The 18,747-nt window shown below is 42.7% G+C and overlaps 1 protein-coding gene and 1 long non-coding RNA gene across 2 annotated transcripts in view; one reads left to right on the forward strand and one right to left on the reverse strand.

Moving 5' to 3' along the window:
* LOC149984078 (uncharacterized) overlaps positions 1-18,747 on the forward strand; it is a 466,287-nt gene that overhangs the window by 296,938 nt on the left and 150,602 nt on the right. The window lies entirely within an intron of this gene.
* The window catches only part of LOC110521035 (glutamate receptor ionotropic, kainate 2), a 184,682-nt gene that overhangs the window by 43,606 nt on the left and 122,329 nt on the right, over positions 1-18,747 (reverse strand). The window contains exon 9 of the mRNA XM_090233397.1: positions 739-852. Within this exon, the coding sequence (XP_090089523.1) occupies positions 739-852 (114 nt within the window). The remainder of the gene's footprint in view (positions 1-738; positions 853-18,747) is intronic.

Here is an 18,747-nt window from a genome sequence, read left to right on the forward strand (position 1 = left end):
AGGAACCCAATAAATGAAGGAACGTGTAACACCCCACACAGCAGACTGTCGACCAATCGTGTGCAAATGGTCATGCTATGTCATGTGGTTGCTAAACCAATCCCCTCTCATATGTCGAGAAACGTGCCTATTTTCCTCAAAATTACGTAATGTCACAATTCCAAAGCTACACGATATTACAGATAGCAAATTAATTATATCACATCTCGCAAAATATTTGTAATGTTTTACTTCTGGTTGATGAAATTCATGCTAATGTTGGGTTTTTGAGCTAGCGCCCAATAGACTACCATGCACTCCTTGTCCCAGATTCGCCCAGAATGCACCGCACGACCAATACCGTAGCATGGGCAATGTTTCCCATCTCCTCAAAAGTATATCTGCCGCTGTGAATGTCACCCTGTTGGGAACATCGACCTGCAGGTTGAACATGGTGAGATTGTAGACTCCTAAATTGATAGTGCAGTTTGTTTAGGCAATATTACGTCGGCAAAATTAATCATTTGTTCACAAAAAATATTGTTCTCACATATTAGTGTTATTTAACACTGTAAATTAAAGGAATGAGTTGTTTCGGGTGGCTTTTCCCCCTAAAATATTATTTGACGCATTTGTCGTTTTTTGATTGGGCATCCGACTGATTCACTCTCTCCTCTTAGTCGTCATGACTTCAGTGATCCTGCTGTGTGCATATGTGAGGCCGCAGAAAGAAAGAGAACAAGCCAAATGTATGTTTACCAGTATGGTGGAGACGCGGAGGGATTTGTTAGCCAGAGAGTCAGTGATGTTAGTCGTTTTGCTCTTGTGGTTCTCTGTCATGTTCAGCCCACTGGGAGGGTCCCATGTTCCAATCTGTTGGGGAAACATATGATCCCGGCATGTGATAAAATGGTACTGTATATGCATACACAGAGAGACATGAGTTGTGAACACACGCACCAGTGGTATAAAGTCGCTAGGGAAAGTCTACACACCCCTTGCACGGTCTTCACATTTTAATGCCTTAAAATGTCATCCAAAAAAGGGATTACATTGGATTATTTCTACCAATCTACACAACCTACTCCACATTTTCAAAGTAAACAACAAATTATACAACATTTTCCAAATGAATAAGAAAATATAAATTAAGACGTATTGATTGAAAATACAGACGATCAACAACACTGCATTCACTCCACATTCTTGGCCTGTATGGCAAAGTTAAAAGGAAGCATGTGTTAAAAAATCCACTCCAAATCTTTCATTCTGTTTGCAACAAGGTCATTAAGTAATAAGGCAAGACAACATATGAAATATGTTTTTTGGGGGCCATAAAGAAAAAATCCAATACAACACAAAAGCCTACAAAACAAATGCCAGGAAAGCCTGTCTTTTCAAGTATTGTGGTGGCAGCATCGCGATATGGGTATGCTATCACCAGCAGGGACTGGGGAGTTTGTCAGGTTCCAAATTAATATGAAAGGAGCAGAGGGGGCTGCAAATGTTCTTATTTTACAAGTTGGATTTGAAGATGAAAATTCAAATACACAAAACAATAAGAACATTCATATTTATTCAATGATATCTGTATGTATTTTGTTGTGCTTGATAATTGAGCGATTTAATTAAGCATTTTCTTTTTATAAATCACTTTTTTTTAAATAAAAAGCTACAATTCTAACTGTTTGAATGACAAGAGTGATGATCGAGGGGGCAGAGTTTTTACCACCATCATTGGGCTTGGGGCCAAAGTGCCTCAGTGAAGCTATGGCCAGTGAAAGAGTAGATACTGTATGAGATCTAACCTCCACATCATAGAAGGATACCTGACCCTCCTCATAATCCAAAAATTCTCCCACCTTCTGGGGCTTCTCTCTGAGGGGGAGTGGGACAGCAGGTTTATCAAGAGTTTCATGCTAATTTCCCTTCCTCAGCCATATCGTTCAGTAGCCATTCTCAAGTCTCAGACAAATCTTTCTCTTCCTGTTGATGGACTATTTTGTCACTCCTAAACCCCAATCAGTCTCCCCCTGCACCTCATAGTAAAATTGAAGAGAAGCCCTTCTTTCCTAGGACACACACACTCTTTTGGGGTTTTCAATGAGATTCTGTCTTCTGGTTGAAAACTTCTTTACTGTCCTCAGACAGAATAAGAGTGGGGTGTTCTGTATCAGGGTCAGCTCCAAGTGATTTTCCTTTTCAAAATCTGTTTCAAATTATTCCCACGCATTTTTATTTACTTTCTTTTTTTATTTCACCTTTATTTAACCAGGTAGGCCAGTTGAGAACAAGTTCTCATTTACAACTGGCCAAGATCAAGCAACAAAAACAACACAGAGTTACACATAAACAAACGTGCAGTCAATAAAACAATAGAAAAAAAGACATGTACAGTGTAGTGTGTGCAAATGTAGAAGAATAGGGAGGTAGGCAATTGTTATTTATTTATTTCACCTTTATGTAACTAGGTAGGCTAGTTGAGAACAAGTTCTCATTTACCACTGCGATCTGGCCAAGATCAAGCAAAGCAGTGCGACACAAACAACAACACAGTGTTACACATGGAATAAACAAACACAGTTAATAGTACAATAGAGAAAGTCTAAATGCAGTGTGTGTAAATGAGGTAGGATAAGAGGGGTGAGGCAATAAATAGGCCTTAGTGGTGAAAAAAATTACAGTATGGAAAATTAAACACTGGAGTGATAGATGTGCAGAAGATGAGTGTGCAAGTAGAGATACTGGGGTGCAAAGGAGCAAAATAAATAACAGTATGGTGATGAGGTAGTTGGATGGGCGATTTACAGATTGGCTATGTACAGGTACAGTGATCTGTGAGCTGCTCTGACTGCTGGTGCTTGAAGCTAGTGAGGGAGATAAGTCTCCAGCTTCAGTGATTTTTGCAGTTCGTTCTAGTCATTGGCAGCAGAAAACTGTTTGGAAAGGCGGTCGAAGGAGGAATTGGTTTTGGGGGTAACCAGTGAAATATACCTGCTGGAGTGCGTGCAATGGGTGGGTGCTGCTATGGTGACCAGTGAGCTGAGATAAGGCGGGGCTTTACCTAGCAATGACTTATTGATGACCTGGAGCCAATGGATTTGGCGACGAATATGAAGCGAGGACCAGCTAACGAGAGCATACAGATCGCAGTGGTGGGTAGTACAGTGGGGCAAAAAAGTATTTAGTCAGCCACCAATTGTTCAAGTTATCCCACTTAAAAAGATGAGAGAGGCCTGTAATTTATCATAGGTACACTTCAACTATGACAGACTAAATGAGAAAAAAAATCCAGAAAATCACAGACTGCATCCAATTTGCTGAGTAGAGTGTTGGAGGCTATTCTGTAAATTACATTGCCGATGTCAAGGATCTGTAAGATAGTCAGTTTTACTAGGGTATGTTTGGCATCATGAGTGAAGGATGCTTTGTTGCAAAATAGGAAGCCGATTCTAGATTTAATTTTGGATTGGAGATGTTTGATGTGAGTCTGGAAGGAGAGTTTACAGTCTAACCAGACACCTAGGTATTTGTAGTTATCCACATATTCTAAGTCAGAACGGTCCAGAGTAGCGATGCTGGACGGGTGGGTAGGTGTGGGCAGCGATCGGTTGAAGAGCATGCATTTAGTTTTGCTTGCATTTAAGAGCAGTTGGAGGCCACGGAAGGAGAGTTGTATGGCATTGAAGCTCGTCTGTAGGTTAGTTAAAAACCTCTTCAGTCTACCCCCTCCTTTTTCGAACATTCTGTTAAAAATCGCCCAACATTTCAGCGTCCTGCTACTCACGCCAGGAATATAGTATATGCATATGATTAGTATGTGTGGATAGAAAACACTCTGAAGTTTCTAAAACTGGTTAAATAACGTCTGTGACTATAACAGAACGTGAACAGCAAGCGAAATCCCAAGAAAAACCTGGTCACAAAAACCACAGAAAAGTATTAATCCGCCAGTCTCTGACTTGTTTATTGCAAGAAAAAATATGTAGCAGGGAGCTTGCAGTTCCTACAACTTCCACACGATGTCGCCAAAAACGTCATTGTCATTGACAAAAATCCTTTGTGTAATGACAAATAGATCCTTCATTCCGTCCAGCATACAGCAATCGATTTTGGAAGAGAGACAAAGGACATTGTTTTCTTGAGTAGCTGCTATTGAATACAGATCGCCCAGTGATCAATTTGATCGCTTATTAACGTTTACAAATACCTAAAGTTGGGTTACAAAAGTAGGTTGAAGTGTTTTGTCAAAGAATATAGGCAACTTATATAATTTTAAAAAATGACGTTGCGTGTTGGAAGGGAGCTTTTTTCCTGAACCAGACAGGCTATACAAATGGATATTTTGGGCATACATGGACGGATTTAATCGGGAAAAAGACCCAATTGTGATGTTTATGGAACATATAGGAGTGCCAACAAAGAATATCATCAAAGGTAATGAATGTTTTATATTTTATTTCTGTGTTTTGTGTAGCGCCGGCTACGCTAATTATTTTGTTTACGTCCCCTTCAGGTATATTGGGGTGTTGCATGCTATCAGATAATAGCTTCTCATGCTTTCACCGAAAAGCATTTTAAAAATCTGACTTGTTGGCTAGATTCACAACGAGTGTAGCTTTAATTCAATACCCTGCATGTGTGTTTTAATGAACGTTTGAGTTTTAACGAGTACATTTAGCATTTAGCGTAGCGCATTTGCATTTCCAGGTGTCTAGATGAGACGTCTGCATCTCAAGTAGGAGCAAGAGGTTATTAACACAGTGTCCGAAGAAGGGCCAGAAGTATACAGAATGGTGTCGTCTGCGTAGAGGTGGATTAGAGAATCACCAGCAGCAAGAGCGACATCATTGATGTATACAGAAAAAAAAGTAGGCCCGAGAATTGACCCCAGTGGCACCCCATAGAGACTGCCAGAGGTCCGGACAACCGGCCCTCCGATTTGACACACTGAACTCTGCCAGAGAAGTAGTTGGTGAACCAGGCTAGGCAGTCATTTGAGAAACCAAGGCTGTTGAGTCTGCCGATAAGAATATGGTGATTGACAGAGTCAAAAGCCTTGGCCAGGTCGATGAATACAGCTGCACAATAATGTCTCTTATCGATGGCGGTTATGATATCGTTTAGGAACTTGAGCGTGGCTGAGGTGCACCCGTGACCAGCTTGGAAACCAGTTTGCATAGCGGAGAAGGTACAGTGGGATTCGAAATGGTCTGTGATCTGTTTGTTAAATTGCCTTTCCAAGACCTTAGAAAGGCAGGGTAGGATAGATATAGGTCTGTAGAAGTTTGAAGAGGGGGATGACCGTGGCAGCTTTCCAATCTTTGGGGACCTCAATAAATAGGCAATAGAGGCGAAATAATTACAATTTAACATTAACACTGGAGTGAAAGATGTGCAGATGATGTGCAAGTAGAGATACTGGGGTGCAAAAGAGCAAGAGTGTAAGTAATAATATGGGGATGAGGTAGTTGGGTGTGCCATTTACAGATTGGTTGTGTACAGGCACAGTGATCGGTAAGCTGCTCTGACAGCTGATGCTTAAAGTCAGAGAGGGAGATATAAGACTCCAGTTTCTGTGATTTTTGCAATTCGTTCCAGTCACTGGCAGCAGAGAACTGAAAGGAAAGGCGGCCAAAGGAAGTGTTGGCTTTGGGGATAACTAGTGAAATATACCTGCTGGAGCGCGTGCTACGGGTGGGTGTTAATATGGTGACCAGTGAGCTGAGATAAGGTGGGGCTTTACCTAGCAAAGACTTATAGATGACCTGGAGCAAGTGCGCTTGGCATAGAGAGATTCAGTGTACAAAACATTAAGAACACCTACTCTTTCCATGACCTAGAATGACCATATCAAATCAAATTTATTTGTCACACACATGGTTAGCAGATGTTAATGCGAGTGTAGCGAAATGCTTGTGCTTCTAGTTCCGACAATGCAGTAATAACCAACGAGTAATCTAACCTAACAATTCCAAATCTACTACCTTATACACACACAAGTGTAAAGGGATAAAGAATATGTACATATAGATATGAATGAGTGATGGTACAGAATGGGCATAGGCAAGATGCAGTAGATGGTATCGAGGACAGTATATACATATGAGATGAGTAATGTAGGGTATGTAAACAAAAGTGGCATAGTTTAGTGGCTAGTGATACATGTATTACATAAAGATGCAGTAGATGATATAAAGTACAGTATATACATATGAGATGAGTAATGTAGGGTGAAAGCTATGACCCCACATTGATGTCACTTGTTAAATTCACTTCAATCACTCTGAAGGGGAGGAGATGGGTAAAATAAGGATTTTTAAGCCTTGAGACAGCGGAGACATGGATTGTCTATTTATGCCATTCAGAAGGTGAATGGGCAAGACAAAATATTGAAGTGCCTTTGAACGGGGTATGGTAGTAGATGCCAGGCGCACTGGTTTGAGTGTGTCGAGAACTGAAACGCTGCTGTGTTTTTCACGCTCAACAGTTTCCCGTGTGTATCAAGAATGGAGGCAGTCCTCACTATGTGACAGCTGCTTCAGCTTAGTGCATCTCTTCTGTAGCGCACTGATTTTTTTGCTCCTGCTCTTTAATAAGTTAACGAGTCCTTCAACCTGCTTCTCTGCAGCTTATTGCTTCACCCTAAACACCTCAATGAGCTCAGCCTGGCTTCTCTCAGTGGAGCGTACAAGAGCAGTGAAGAGCTGCACACTGTCTGCTATCTCTCTCGCTGCAATGCTCTTGCTGAGCTCTACTGAGTGTTTGATTTCCTTAACCTGCTGCAGTCGCTTCAGGATCATCTGCCACACTGCCTCTTTTTGACCCAGCGTAGCCTATTTATTTCCATACTCTTCCTCTAGAAACACAGTGTAGTGAGTCTTGTGGTCTGTTTTCTTGCACAAGACACAAAACACATCTGGTCGGTCCTACAGAACAACTCCAGGAGTTTGTCACGCTCCTTACACATCCTGTCTTCCAGGTTCTCTACTGCTTTGATGAGCTAGTGTCTTTTTTTAGCACTGGTGCTATCTGATGAGGCTGAGGTGAGTCTCAGAGTAAGAAGTCAGGCAGACCAGGCAGGACTTCAGGGCCTTGAACTTTGTCCCAGTACAGATGTCACAGGCCACTTCTTCAGGCTCAGCATGTTTCGGTCTGGGCTGCTGGTAGCTTTCACTTGAACTGGTATCCTGAGCTGAGCAGCCACCTCAGAAATGAAAGTATTGATGCAAAGCTAAGTCTCTTGTAGACTTTGTCCTTATACATTGGACACTGGCACAGGTCATTACTGTCCCAGTACTCTCTAATACATGCCATGCAAAAGTTGTATCTACATGAAGTAGAGACTGGTTCAGTGAACAAATCCAGACAGGAGACAGTGGGACGACACCATATATAGACAGGGACCAATGACAAACCATGATGAAATTCCTTGGTTCACTCAGCTCTCGATAGGTTATGTAGTTCATCATTCCTGAATTTTAAGTAAAGTGTCTGAGTTAATTTTTTTTTTACAATTTTCCTAAATTAGTTATAAAGCCTGTGTGTGTATGTGATCTCTGTTCGTTCTGTATAATTATTAAAAATAAATGTAAAAAGTCCACAGAGATGGAAAAACGTTTTCTGTGCAACCTTCAGTTTCAATTCAGCAAAGTGATGGTAAAAACGTAATGTTATGAGTATAACTACTGTTGCCTGTGGGAGGAAAACAAGACACAACATTATGGGGAGTCGCACTCTCGCGACTTCGGTGAAAGGATCTCCAATCAAACCTGACAAGGCCAATGAAATCAGCGCCTTGCTGAAAGTAGAGTCTTCCACAGGTGATAAGTGTGAGGCTCGGATTCCTTCCTTCAATTTAATACCGCTCTTCACCGGGCCCAGGAACGTGCGGCATCGGGGCCAAACAGGTGTTATACCTCGTTTCCCTCCTTCAGGGAACAGTAGTTTCAGTCACAACATTAAGTTCCCTTTCAGTCAGTCATCTTCGGTACAACAAGCCAACCCCAACAGATACTAAATGAAACGGCTAATTGCAGACCGCCCACACCTGACCCCGCCAGATGCGGCAGTCTGGGTATAATAGCTCCATGATGGCGTAGCAGTCGGACCTATGTGTTTGTCTTATCCCGTGTAAATAGACAGTCTTTTTTGCTATATTTTAAACATCTTCGGGATCAGTGTCCCTTCCCGGATGGTTGCGCTAACATAGGCTAATACGATTAGCATTAGGTAATAGGTAACAAGAACATTTCCCAGGTCATAGACATATTTGATATTTGCAGCAAGCTAACTGCACTATCCAATTTACAGTAGCTATTACAGTGAAAGAATACCATGCTATTGTTTGAGGAGAGTGCACAATTTGGAACATGAAAAGTTATTAATCTTAGAACTACCCATCCCGGATCCGGGAGAATTGTCAACTACACTAATTAGCATAGCGCAACGGTCAAAAAATATTACTAGAAAATATTAATATTCATGAAATCACAAGTGAAATATAGTGAAACACAGCTTAGCCCCTGTCATCTCAGATTTTGAAATTATGCTTTACAGCCAAAGCAAGACAAGCGTTTGTGTAAGTTTATCGATAGCCTAGCATAGCATTATGTCCAACTAGCAGCAGGAAGTTTGGTCACGAAAATCAGAAAAGCAATCAAATTAACCGTTTACCTTTGATGATCTTCGGATGTTTTCACTGACGACTCCCAGTTAGACAGCAAATATTCCTTTTCTTCCATAAAGATTATTTTTATACCCAAAATTCCTCCGTTTGTTTGTCACGGTGTGTTGAGAAATTCACCGGAAATAGCGGTCATGACAACGCTGAAAGAAATTATATCCATAATATTGACAGAAACATGGCAAACGTTTTTTATAATCAATCCTCAAGGTGTTTTTCAAATATCTATTCGATAATATATCAACCGGGACAATTGGCTTTTCAGTAGGAGTGAGAGGAAAAATGACTACCTTTGTCTTTTACACAAGAATCACTGAGAGCCCTCAGCTGGCCACTTACGCAATGTAGTCGCTTATGCTCATTCTTCAACATAAAGGCGTGAAACTACGTCACAATGCTGTAGACACCTTAGGGAATACGTAGAAAAAGGAATCTGGTTGATATCCCTTTCAGTGGCCAATAGGGGTGCATAGGAAGACAACAGTTTCAAAACATGAGTCACTTCCTGATTGGATTTTTCTTAGGCTTTCACCTGTAATATCTGTTCTGTTATGCTCACAGACAATATTTTGACAGTTTTGGATCCTTTAGAGTGTTTTCTATCCTAAGCTGTCAATTATATGCATATTCTAGCATTTGGTCCTGAGAAATAGGCGGTTTACTTTGGGAACGTTATTTTTCCAAAAATGAAAATAGTGCCCCCTAGTTTCAAGAGGTTTTTAACAAACACATTAGGCACATTTGGGCAGTCTTGATACAACATTGTGAACAGAAATGCAACGGTTCATTGGATCAGTCTAAAACTTTGCACATACGCTGCTGCCATCTAGTGGCCAAAATCTAAATTGGACTGGGCTGGAATAATACATTATGGTCTTTCTCTTGCATTTCAAAGATGGTACAAAAAAAAGAACAGTTGGTATTTTCTTTGTATTATCTTTTACCAGATCTATTGTGTTATTCTCCTACATTTCGTTCACATTTCCACAAAATACAAAGTGTTTCTTTTCAAATGGTACCAATAATATGCATATCCTTGCTTCAGGGCCTGAGCTACAGGCATTTAGATTTGGGTATGTCATTTTAAGCGAAAATAGAAAAAAAAAGAGGCGGATCCTTGTTAATCTCACGTTCTATCTACGAACTAAATATACGTTCCTGCAACCCCCCTCACCCAATGTGGTACGGATCTGCTATTTTTATACCTTATAACTGGAACTTCCATTAGGAGTTAGCCTGCTAACTAGCTACTAGTCTTTGTTAGCCATGGCTAGCGGTCTTCACCTTTAGCTTCACCAGCCAGCCTTAGCTCGGATAATACCTGCCAGTCAGCACAGTGCGATATCTACCCAGAGTATATCAGACTGCTTCTCTATACCACATCACCGGATTTCTGCCGCTCTGGATCATTACACAGGATAATCGCAGTTAGCTAGCTGCAAACGAGTGGCTACTGTTAGCTAACGCCTCTATCCCGAAGCAAGAACCAGGTAGCCTTGAGCGAGCCTCGAGCTAGGCCCATATACCAGCTAATTCTAGGGCTACAATACCTCCTTTGCCAATTGGCCTGGACCCTTTATTGTCGCCACGGAGACCCGCCGATCCATCACGACTGGACTGCCGACGTGATTGCCCGATGTGGTCTCAACAGGCTATTCTGTTATGATATCGCCGAAGAACCATCTACTAGTCCCGGCCCACTAGCTTTTCTGAACGCTGTGTCCCCTGCTCGCCTAGCATAGTAGTGACTACCGAACTGCACCCTGACTCACCTATTGATGCTATTTTAACACTATGATCACTCATCTACACAGCTGATGCCCCCTGGACTGTTTAAATAACACGGTACCTCGTTTTGTTAACCTGTCAGCCCCAGCCTCGAATTCAGGTCCTGTATGTACCTAACTGACCCGCTCTGCCCATTCATCGCCATTTACCCATTGTTGTCTTAGTTCTCCTGATCAACACCTGTGACTGCTTTATGCCTCTCTCCAATGTCAACATACCTTGTATACTGCTGTCTTGGCTAGTTCTTAATGTTTTATTTCACTGGAGAGCCATCATTCCCGCTCAACATGCCGTCGATAGCTTTTTTGTCCCACCCCACACACATGCGGAGACCTCAGCTGGCTTAACTGGTGCCTCCAGAGACGAAACCTCACTCATCATCACTCAACGCCTAGGTTTACCTCCACTGTACTCATATCATCGTCTGTGCATTATGCCCTGATTAAATTCAACCATTGCCTGTGCATTATGCCCTGATTCTATTCTACCATACCATTGCCTGTGCATTATGCCCTGATCCTATTCTACCATACCATTGCCTGTGCATTTCGCCCTGATCCTATTCTACCATACCATTGCATTATGCCCTGATTCTATTCTACCATACCATTGTGTGTGCATTATGCCCTGATTCTATTCTACCATTCCATTGTCTGTGCATTATGCCCTGATTCTATTCTACCATGCCATTGTCTGTGCATTATGCCCTGATTCTATTCTATTGCGCCCAGAAAACTGCTCCTTTATTCTCTGTTCCCAAAGCACTAGACGACTAGTTCTTATAGCCTTTAGCCATACCCTTATCATACTCCTCCTCTGGTGATGTAGAGGTTAACCAAGGCCCTGTAGACCCCAGTTCCACTCTTATTACATACTACCTCAATTGGCCTGACCAACCAGTGTTCCCGCACATTGGCTAACCGAGTTATCTGCATTGTGTCCCACCACCCGCCAACCCCTCTTTTTGCGCTACTGCTACTCTGCATACCTACATGTACATACTACCTCAATAAGCCTGACTAACACTGCATCGCAGTGCTAGCTGTGTCACCAGAGACTCTGGGATCGAGCCCAGGCACTGTCGCAGCCGGCCGCGACCGGGAGGTCCATGGGGCGACGCACAATTGGCCTAGCGTCGCCCGTGTTAGGGAGGGTTTTCCCGGTAGGGATATCCTTGTCTCATTGAGCACTAGCAACTCCTGAGGCGGGTGCAGTGCACGCTGACCAGGTCGCTAGGTACACAGTGTTTCCCACGACACATTGGTGCGGCTGACCTCCGGGTTGGATGCGCGCTGTGTTAAGAAGCAGTGCGGCTTGGTTGGGTTGCGTTTCAGGGGACGCATGGCTCTCGACCTTCGTCTCTCCAGAGTCCGTACGGGAGTTGTAGCGATGAGACAAGATAGTAACTACTAACAATTAGATACCACAAAATTCGGGAGAAAAAGTGGGTAAAATTTTAAAAAATTAAATACAATTAAAAAAATTAGCCTGACTAACCGGTGTCTGTATATAGCCTTGCTACTCTTATTTTCAATCGTCTTTTTACTGTTGTTTTATTTCTTTACTTACCCACACACACATTTTTCGCACAATTGGTTAGAGTAAGTAAGCATTTCACTGTAAGGTGGTGTATTCGGCACACGTGACAAATAAGCTTTGATTTGATTGATATTCCCCAGGTGCAATCAATTGTGGACTTCTGTAACCGTAAAAGCCTTGGTTTCATGCATGTTAACATCAGAAGCCTCCTCCCTAAGTTTGTTTTATTGACTGCTTTAGCACACTCTGCCAACACTGATGTCCTAGCCGTGTCTGAATCCTGGCTTAGGAAGACAACCAAAAAGACCCACTCCAATTCGCATACCGCCCGAACAGATCCACAGACGATCCAATCTCAATCGCACTCCACACTGCCCTTTCTCACCTGGACAAAAAGGAAAACCTATGTGAGAATGCTGTTCATTGACTACAGCTCAGCGTTCAACACCATAGTGCCCACAAAACTCATCACTAAGCTAAGGACTATGGGATTAAACACCTCCCTCTGCAACTGGATCCTGGACTTCCTGACGGGCTGCTCCCAGGTGGTAAGGGTAGGCAACAACACGACTGCCACGCTGATCCTTAACACTGGGGCCCCTCAGGGGTGTAATTAGTCCCCTCCTGTATTTCCTGTTCACCCACGACTTCGTGGCCAAACACGACTCCAACACCATTAAGTTTGCTGATGACACAACAGTGATAGGACTGATCACTGACAATGATGAGCCTATAGGGTGGAGGTCATAGAACTGTCAGTGTGATGCCAGGACAACAACCTCTCCCTCAATGTGATCAAGACAAAGGAGACTACAGGAAAAGGAGGACCGAACTGGCCCCCATTAACATCGACGAGGCTGTAGTTGAGCGGGTCGAGAGTTTCAAGTTCCTTGGTGTCTACATCACCAATTAACTATCATGGTCTAAACATACCAAGACAGTCGTGAAGAGGGCACGGCAAAAACCTTTTCCCCCTCAGGAGACTGAAAAGATTTGGCATGGGTCCCCAGGTCCTCAAAAGTTCTACAGCTGCACCATCGAGAGAATCCTGACCAGTTCCAGTACCGCATGGTATGGCAACTGCTCGGCATCTGACCGTACGGTGCTACAGAGGGTTGTGCGTACGGCCCAGTACATCAGCTTCCTGCCATCCAGGACCTATATACAGTGGGGCAAAAAAGTATTTATGGGGGATGGACGCTGATGAGGAGCTTTTTGATCCTAGTCTTGGCGCTCCGGTACGGCTTTCCGTGCGGTAGCAGAGAACAATCTATGACTTGGGTGACTGCAGTCTCTGACAATTTTATGGGCTTTCCTCTGACACAGCCTATTATAGTGGGGCAAAAAACTATTTAGTCAGCCACCAATTGTGCAAGTTCTCCCACTTAAAAAGATGAGGCCTGTAATTTTCATCATAGGTACACTTCAACTATGACAGATTTTTTTTTTTTTAAACAGAAAATCACATTGTAGAATTTTTTATGAATATATTTGCAAATTATGGTGGAAAATAAGTATTTGGTCACCTACAAACAAGCAAGATTTCTGGCTCTCACAGACCTGTAACTTCTTCTCTAAGAGGCTCCTCTGTCCTCCACTCGTAACCTGTATTAATGGCACCTGTTTGAACTTGTTATCAGTATAAAAGACACCTGTCCACAACCTAAAACAGTCACACTCCAAACTCCACTATGGCCAAGACCAAAGAGCTGTCAAAGGACACCAGGCTGGGAAGACTGAATCTGCAATAGGTAAGCAGCTTGGTTTGAAGAAATCAACAGTGGGAGCAATTATTAGGAAATGGAAGACATACAAGACCACTGATAATCTCCCTCGATCTGGGGCTCCACGCAAGATCTCACCCCGTGTGGTCAAAATGATTACAAGAACGGTGAGCAAAAATCCCAGAACCACACGCGGGTACCTAGTGAATGACCTGCAGAGAGCTGGGACCAAAGTAACAAAGCCTACCATCAGTAACACACTACGCCGCCAGGGACTCAAATCCTGCAGTGCCAGGCGTGTCCCCCTGCTTAAGCCAGTACATGTCCAGGCCCGTCTGAAGTTTGCTAGAGAGCATTTGGATGATCCAGAAGAAGATTGGGAGAATGTCATATGGTCAGATGAAACCAAAATATAACTTTTTGTTAAAAACTAAACTCGTCTTGTTTGGAGGAAAAAGAATGCTGAGTTGCATCCAAAGAACACCATACCTACTGTGAAGCATGGGGGTGGAAACATCATGCTTTGGGGCTGTTTTTCTGCAAAGGGACCAGGACGACTGATCCGTGTAAAGGAAAGACTGAATGGGGCCATGTATCGTGAGATTTTGAGTGAAAACCTCCTTCCATCAGCAAGGGCATTGAAGATGAAACGTGGCTGGGTCTTTAAGCATGACAATGATCCCAAACACACCGCCCAGGCAACGAAGGAGTGGCTTCGTAAGAAGCATTTCAAGGTCCTGGAGTGGCCTAGCCAGTATCCAGATGTCAACCCCATAGAAAATCTTTGGAGGGAGTTGAAAGTCTGTGTTGTCCAGCAACAGCCACAAAACATCACTGCTCTAGAGGAGATCTGCATGGAGGAATGGGCCAAAATACCAACAACAGTGTGTGAAAACCTTGTGAAGACTTACAGAACATGTTTGACATCTGTCATTGCCAACAAAGGGTATATAACAAAGTATTGAGATAAACTTTTGTTATTCACCAAATACTTATTTTCCACCTTAATTTGCAAATAAATTCATTAAAAAAATCCAGAAAATCACATTGTAGGTTCTCTCATTTTGTCTGTCATAGTTGAAGTGTACCTATGATGAAAATTACAGGCCTCTCATCTTTTTAAGTGGGAGAACTTGCACAATTGGTGGCTGACTAAATAGTTTTTTGCCCCACTATAATAGGCTGTGTCAGAGGAAAGCCCATAAAATTGTCAGAGACTGCAGTCACCCAAGTCATAGATTGTTCTCTGCTACCGCACGGAAAGCCGTACCGGAGCGCCAAGACTAGGATCAAAAAGCTCCTCATCAGCGTCCATCCCCAAGCCATAAAACTGCTGAACAATTAATAAAATCGCCACCGGACAATTTACATTGACCCCCCCTCCCTTTTGTACACTGCTGCTACTCGCTGTTTGTTATCTGTGCATAGTGACTTCATAGCCACCTTTTTTACCTTTATTTAACTAGGCAAGTCAGTTAAAAGAACAAATTCTTATTTTCAATGACGGCCTAGGAACAGTGGGTTAACTGCCATGTTCGGGGGCAGAACGACAGATTTTTACCTTGTCAACTCGAGAATCGGTTACAAGTCCAACGCTCTAACCACTAGGCTACCTGCATCTCCACCTACATGTACAAATTACCTCAACTAACCTGTACCCCCGCACACCGACTCGGTACCGGTGACTCTTGTATATAGCCTCGTTATTGTTATTCTTATTGTGTTACTTTATATTATTACTTTTTATGTTTGTCTACTTGGTAACACTTGTATATAGCCTCGTTATTGTTATTCTTATTGTGTTACTTTATATTATTACTTTTTATGTTTGTCTACTTGGTAAATATTTTCTGAACTCTTCTTGAACTGCACTGTTGGTTAATAAGGTCTTGTAAGTAAGAATTTCATGGTATAGTCTACACCTGTTGTATTTGGCGCATGTGACAAAGCTTGATTAGATTTGATATCCTCTGTTGCTCCTCAGAAGCAAAATGAGGAAAAAAAGAGAAAAAAGAGCAAAAAAAAAGAGAAATAGCTCAAATCTAAGGACACGTAGGCCATAGTGATGACTTTCGGGGCAAAGGCCACATTTGGTTAAACTGAGTACAGGAAGGGTGTAGGGATAACGTGTGGATGTCCCAAATAACTTTAGCCGAGGCCAAAGCCATGAGCAGGGAAGCTGTGTAGGAGATCCACCGACTCCAGAGGCTCAAAGGGCACACTGTGCCTCCAAAACTTATTTTGAGCCGGGACATATGGACCGTAACAGCCGCTGGTTTGTGAACATTTTGGAGGTGCAAACTGAGATGCTCGCTGAGGACACATTCATCTCGGAAGGGGAATAACGTCTGTACCAGCCGTCCAGGATCCGACATAGGAACCAATTGAATTGTCTGCATCTGCAGACGAGAGGATATTCCCTCCCTCAAAATGGGCACAGAGGCCTCGGGAACAGTTGACGTGATGATGCCTTAGAAGCATGGGGGATGTGCAACAAATTGCAGCCTGTACCTGTTTGCATGATCCAGAGCAACATTGAGCATGCACGCCATTGGTTGAAGCAGACAGCAAGCCTCTCGTCAAGTGCTAGCCGAAATTGCGGAATACCACTGGGAAAGATGTTATTTTTAAAAAATGTATAGAAAGAAAATTAGTATTGAAAAATATTGAAAAAAAAGGTACAGTAATATGAGCTCTGTCTGTAAAACATTTACAGTGCATTCGTAAAGTATTTACATTTTGTTACGTTACTGCCAATAGGACCATTCCTATTTACAAAAATGTTTCAATTCAGCGATATTATTGGGATGTCTGGTGTGAACTGCTCTCGAGGTCATGCCACAGCATCTCAATTGGGTTGAGGTCAGGACTCTGACTGGACCACTCCAGAGGGCGTATTTTCTTCGGTTGAAGCCATTCTATTGTTGATTTACTTCCATGTTTGTCACCGTTATAGTGCAATTAATGTATTGTTTAGTGTTGTGTAGTGTAGTGGCTTTTCTGGCATGCATTCCACTTTTTTGTTTTTTGCCCCACCATGATTTACGTGCTAAAATCGCCAATAAACATGCGTCTGGTCAGTCCTTCAGAACAACTCAAGAAGTTTGTTGTGCTCCTTACAAAACCTGTTTTCTAGGTTCTCCACAGGGTTGATGTGTGTCTTCAAGTCTGCAGGGCTGGGGCTATCTGATGAGGCTGCAGGTGAGTCTCACAGTAGGATGTCAAGTACTCCAGGCATTAATTCAGGGCCTTGAGTTTCGTCCCGGTACATACATCATAGGCCACTTCTCCAGGGCCGGCATGGCTTTGGTCTGGGCTGCTTGTAGCTTTTACTTGATCTGAATTCCTGAACGAAGGAGCAATCTCAGAAATGAAAGTATTGATGCGAAGCTCAGATCTCCTGTAGAATTTATCCTTAAACAGTGGACACTGGCACAGGCCATTACTGTCCCAGTACTTTCTGATGCAGGCCATCCAGAAGTTGTCTCCACATGAAGTGGTGACAGGCTCAATGAACACATCCAAACAGAACACAGGAACTGTGCTTCTGACAGGAGACCGCTGGAGGATGCCATATCTAGACAATGAGTCCAATTGTGAAACCATGAAGCAATTCCTTGAATCTCTCGCTCTTGATATTATGTAGTTGATAATTCATGAGCTTATATAAAGTGTCATTGAGTGTAAATGAATAACTAGCATAAATGCAATCTTAATAAATGGTTTCACTAATGACTCATTTATGACAATTTCCAATGACACTGAAAATTGTCATTAAGACAACAGGTTAAGACACGAACACAGTAGTTAATCAGTTGTCTCGGCTTACCTGTGTGTGTCTGTGACTGCGATCTCTGTTCATTCTGTTGTGAAAGAGGTCTGGAGAACCTATAGTTACTTATCACTAGAAATAGCCATAGTTTTGGTTAATAAAATACATTTTTATATTAAAATGTAGGAACTGGGTTCTAAATTTTGAACCCCTGCTATTTCTGGGGTTCGATCCTTAAGGAGGAGGACAGGCAGATGCTATTAGAAAAATAATATTTTGGTTGTGTTTATTAAGGTCTTGGGTCACATTAGATTAAGACTTATTTTTGCTGTAGGTTATCTATTGCCTCGTGCTCAAGTGTGGAGCTCATGGAACAGTGTTATTTTTTGGGAAAAAGTGAGATATTGAAACCTCATAATCTGCTCTTTCTGATGCTATATAGTAATCAAAACATCTTACCTGCATGTGACTCTATAAGAGGATTAGAAAAAGTAACGTTTTGGTGCTCACAAAAGATATCCTCTTAAAACAATTCTGTTTAGTCGAGGTAATTGAGGTAATATGTACGTTGGTAAAGTTAAAGTGAAAAGTGACGATGCATAGATAATAAAAAGAGAACAGCGTAAAAATGGAGTGTGGGGGGGTCTTATGGCTTGGGGGAAGACGCTGTTAAGAAGCCTTCTGGAGCTCAGGTACCACTTGCAGTGTGTAAGCAGAGAGAACAGTCTATGACTAGGGTGGCTGGAGTCTTTGGCAATTGCTAGGGCCTTCCTCTGACACCACCATGTATAGCGGTACTGGATGTCAGGAAGCTTGGCCCCAGTGATGTACTGGGCCGTACGCACTAACATCTGTAGTGCCTTGCGGTCGGAGACTTAGCAGTTGCCATACCAGGCTGGGATGCAACCTGTCAGGATGCTCTCAATGGTGCAGCTGCATAATATCCTTTTGAGGATCTGAAGACCCATGCCAAATCTTCTCAATCTTCTATGGGAGAATAGGCATCGTCGTACCCTCTTCATGATGTGCTTCGACCACAAAAGTTCATTGGTGATGTGGACACCCAGGTACTTGAAACTCTCAACCAGCTCCAGTACAGCACCGTCAATGAGAATGGGGGCGTGCTCGGCCCTCCTTTTCCTGTAGTCCACGATCCTCTCCTTTGTCTTGATCATGCTGAGGCAGAGGTTGTTATCCTGGCACCACAATGCCTGGTCTCTGACCTCCTCCCTATAGGCTGTCTCATCATTGTCGGTGAT

This window comes from Oncorhynchus mykiss, chromosome 4, assembly GCF_057628025.1.
Source record: "Oncorhynchus mykiss isolate SJ-2025 chromosome 4, ASM5762802v1, whole genome shotgun sequence".
NCBI classification, from domain to species: Eukaryota; Metazoa; Chordata; class Actinopteri; order Salmoniformes; family Salmonidae; genus Oncorhynchus; species Oncorhynchus mykiss.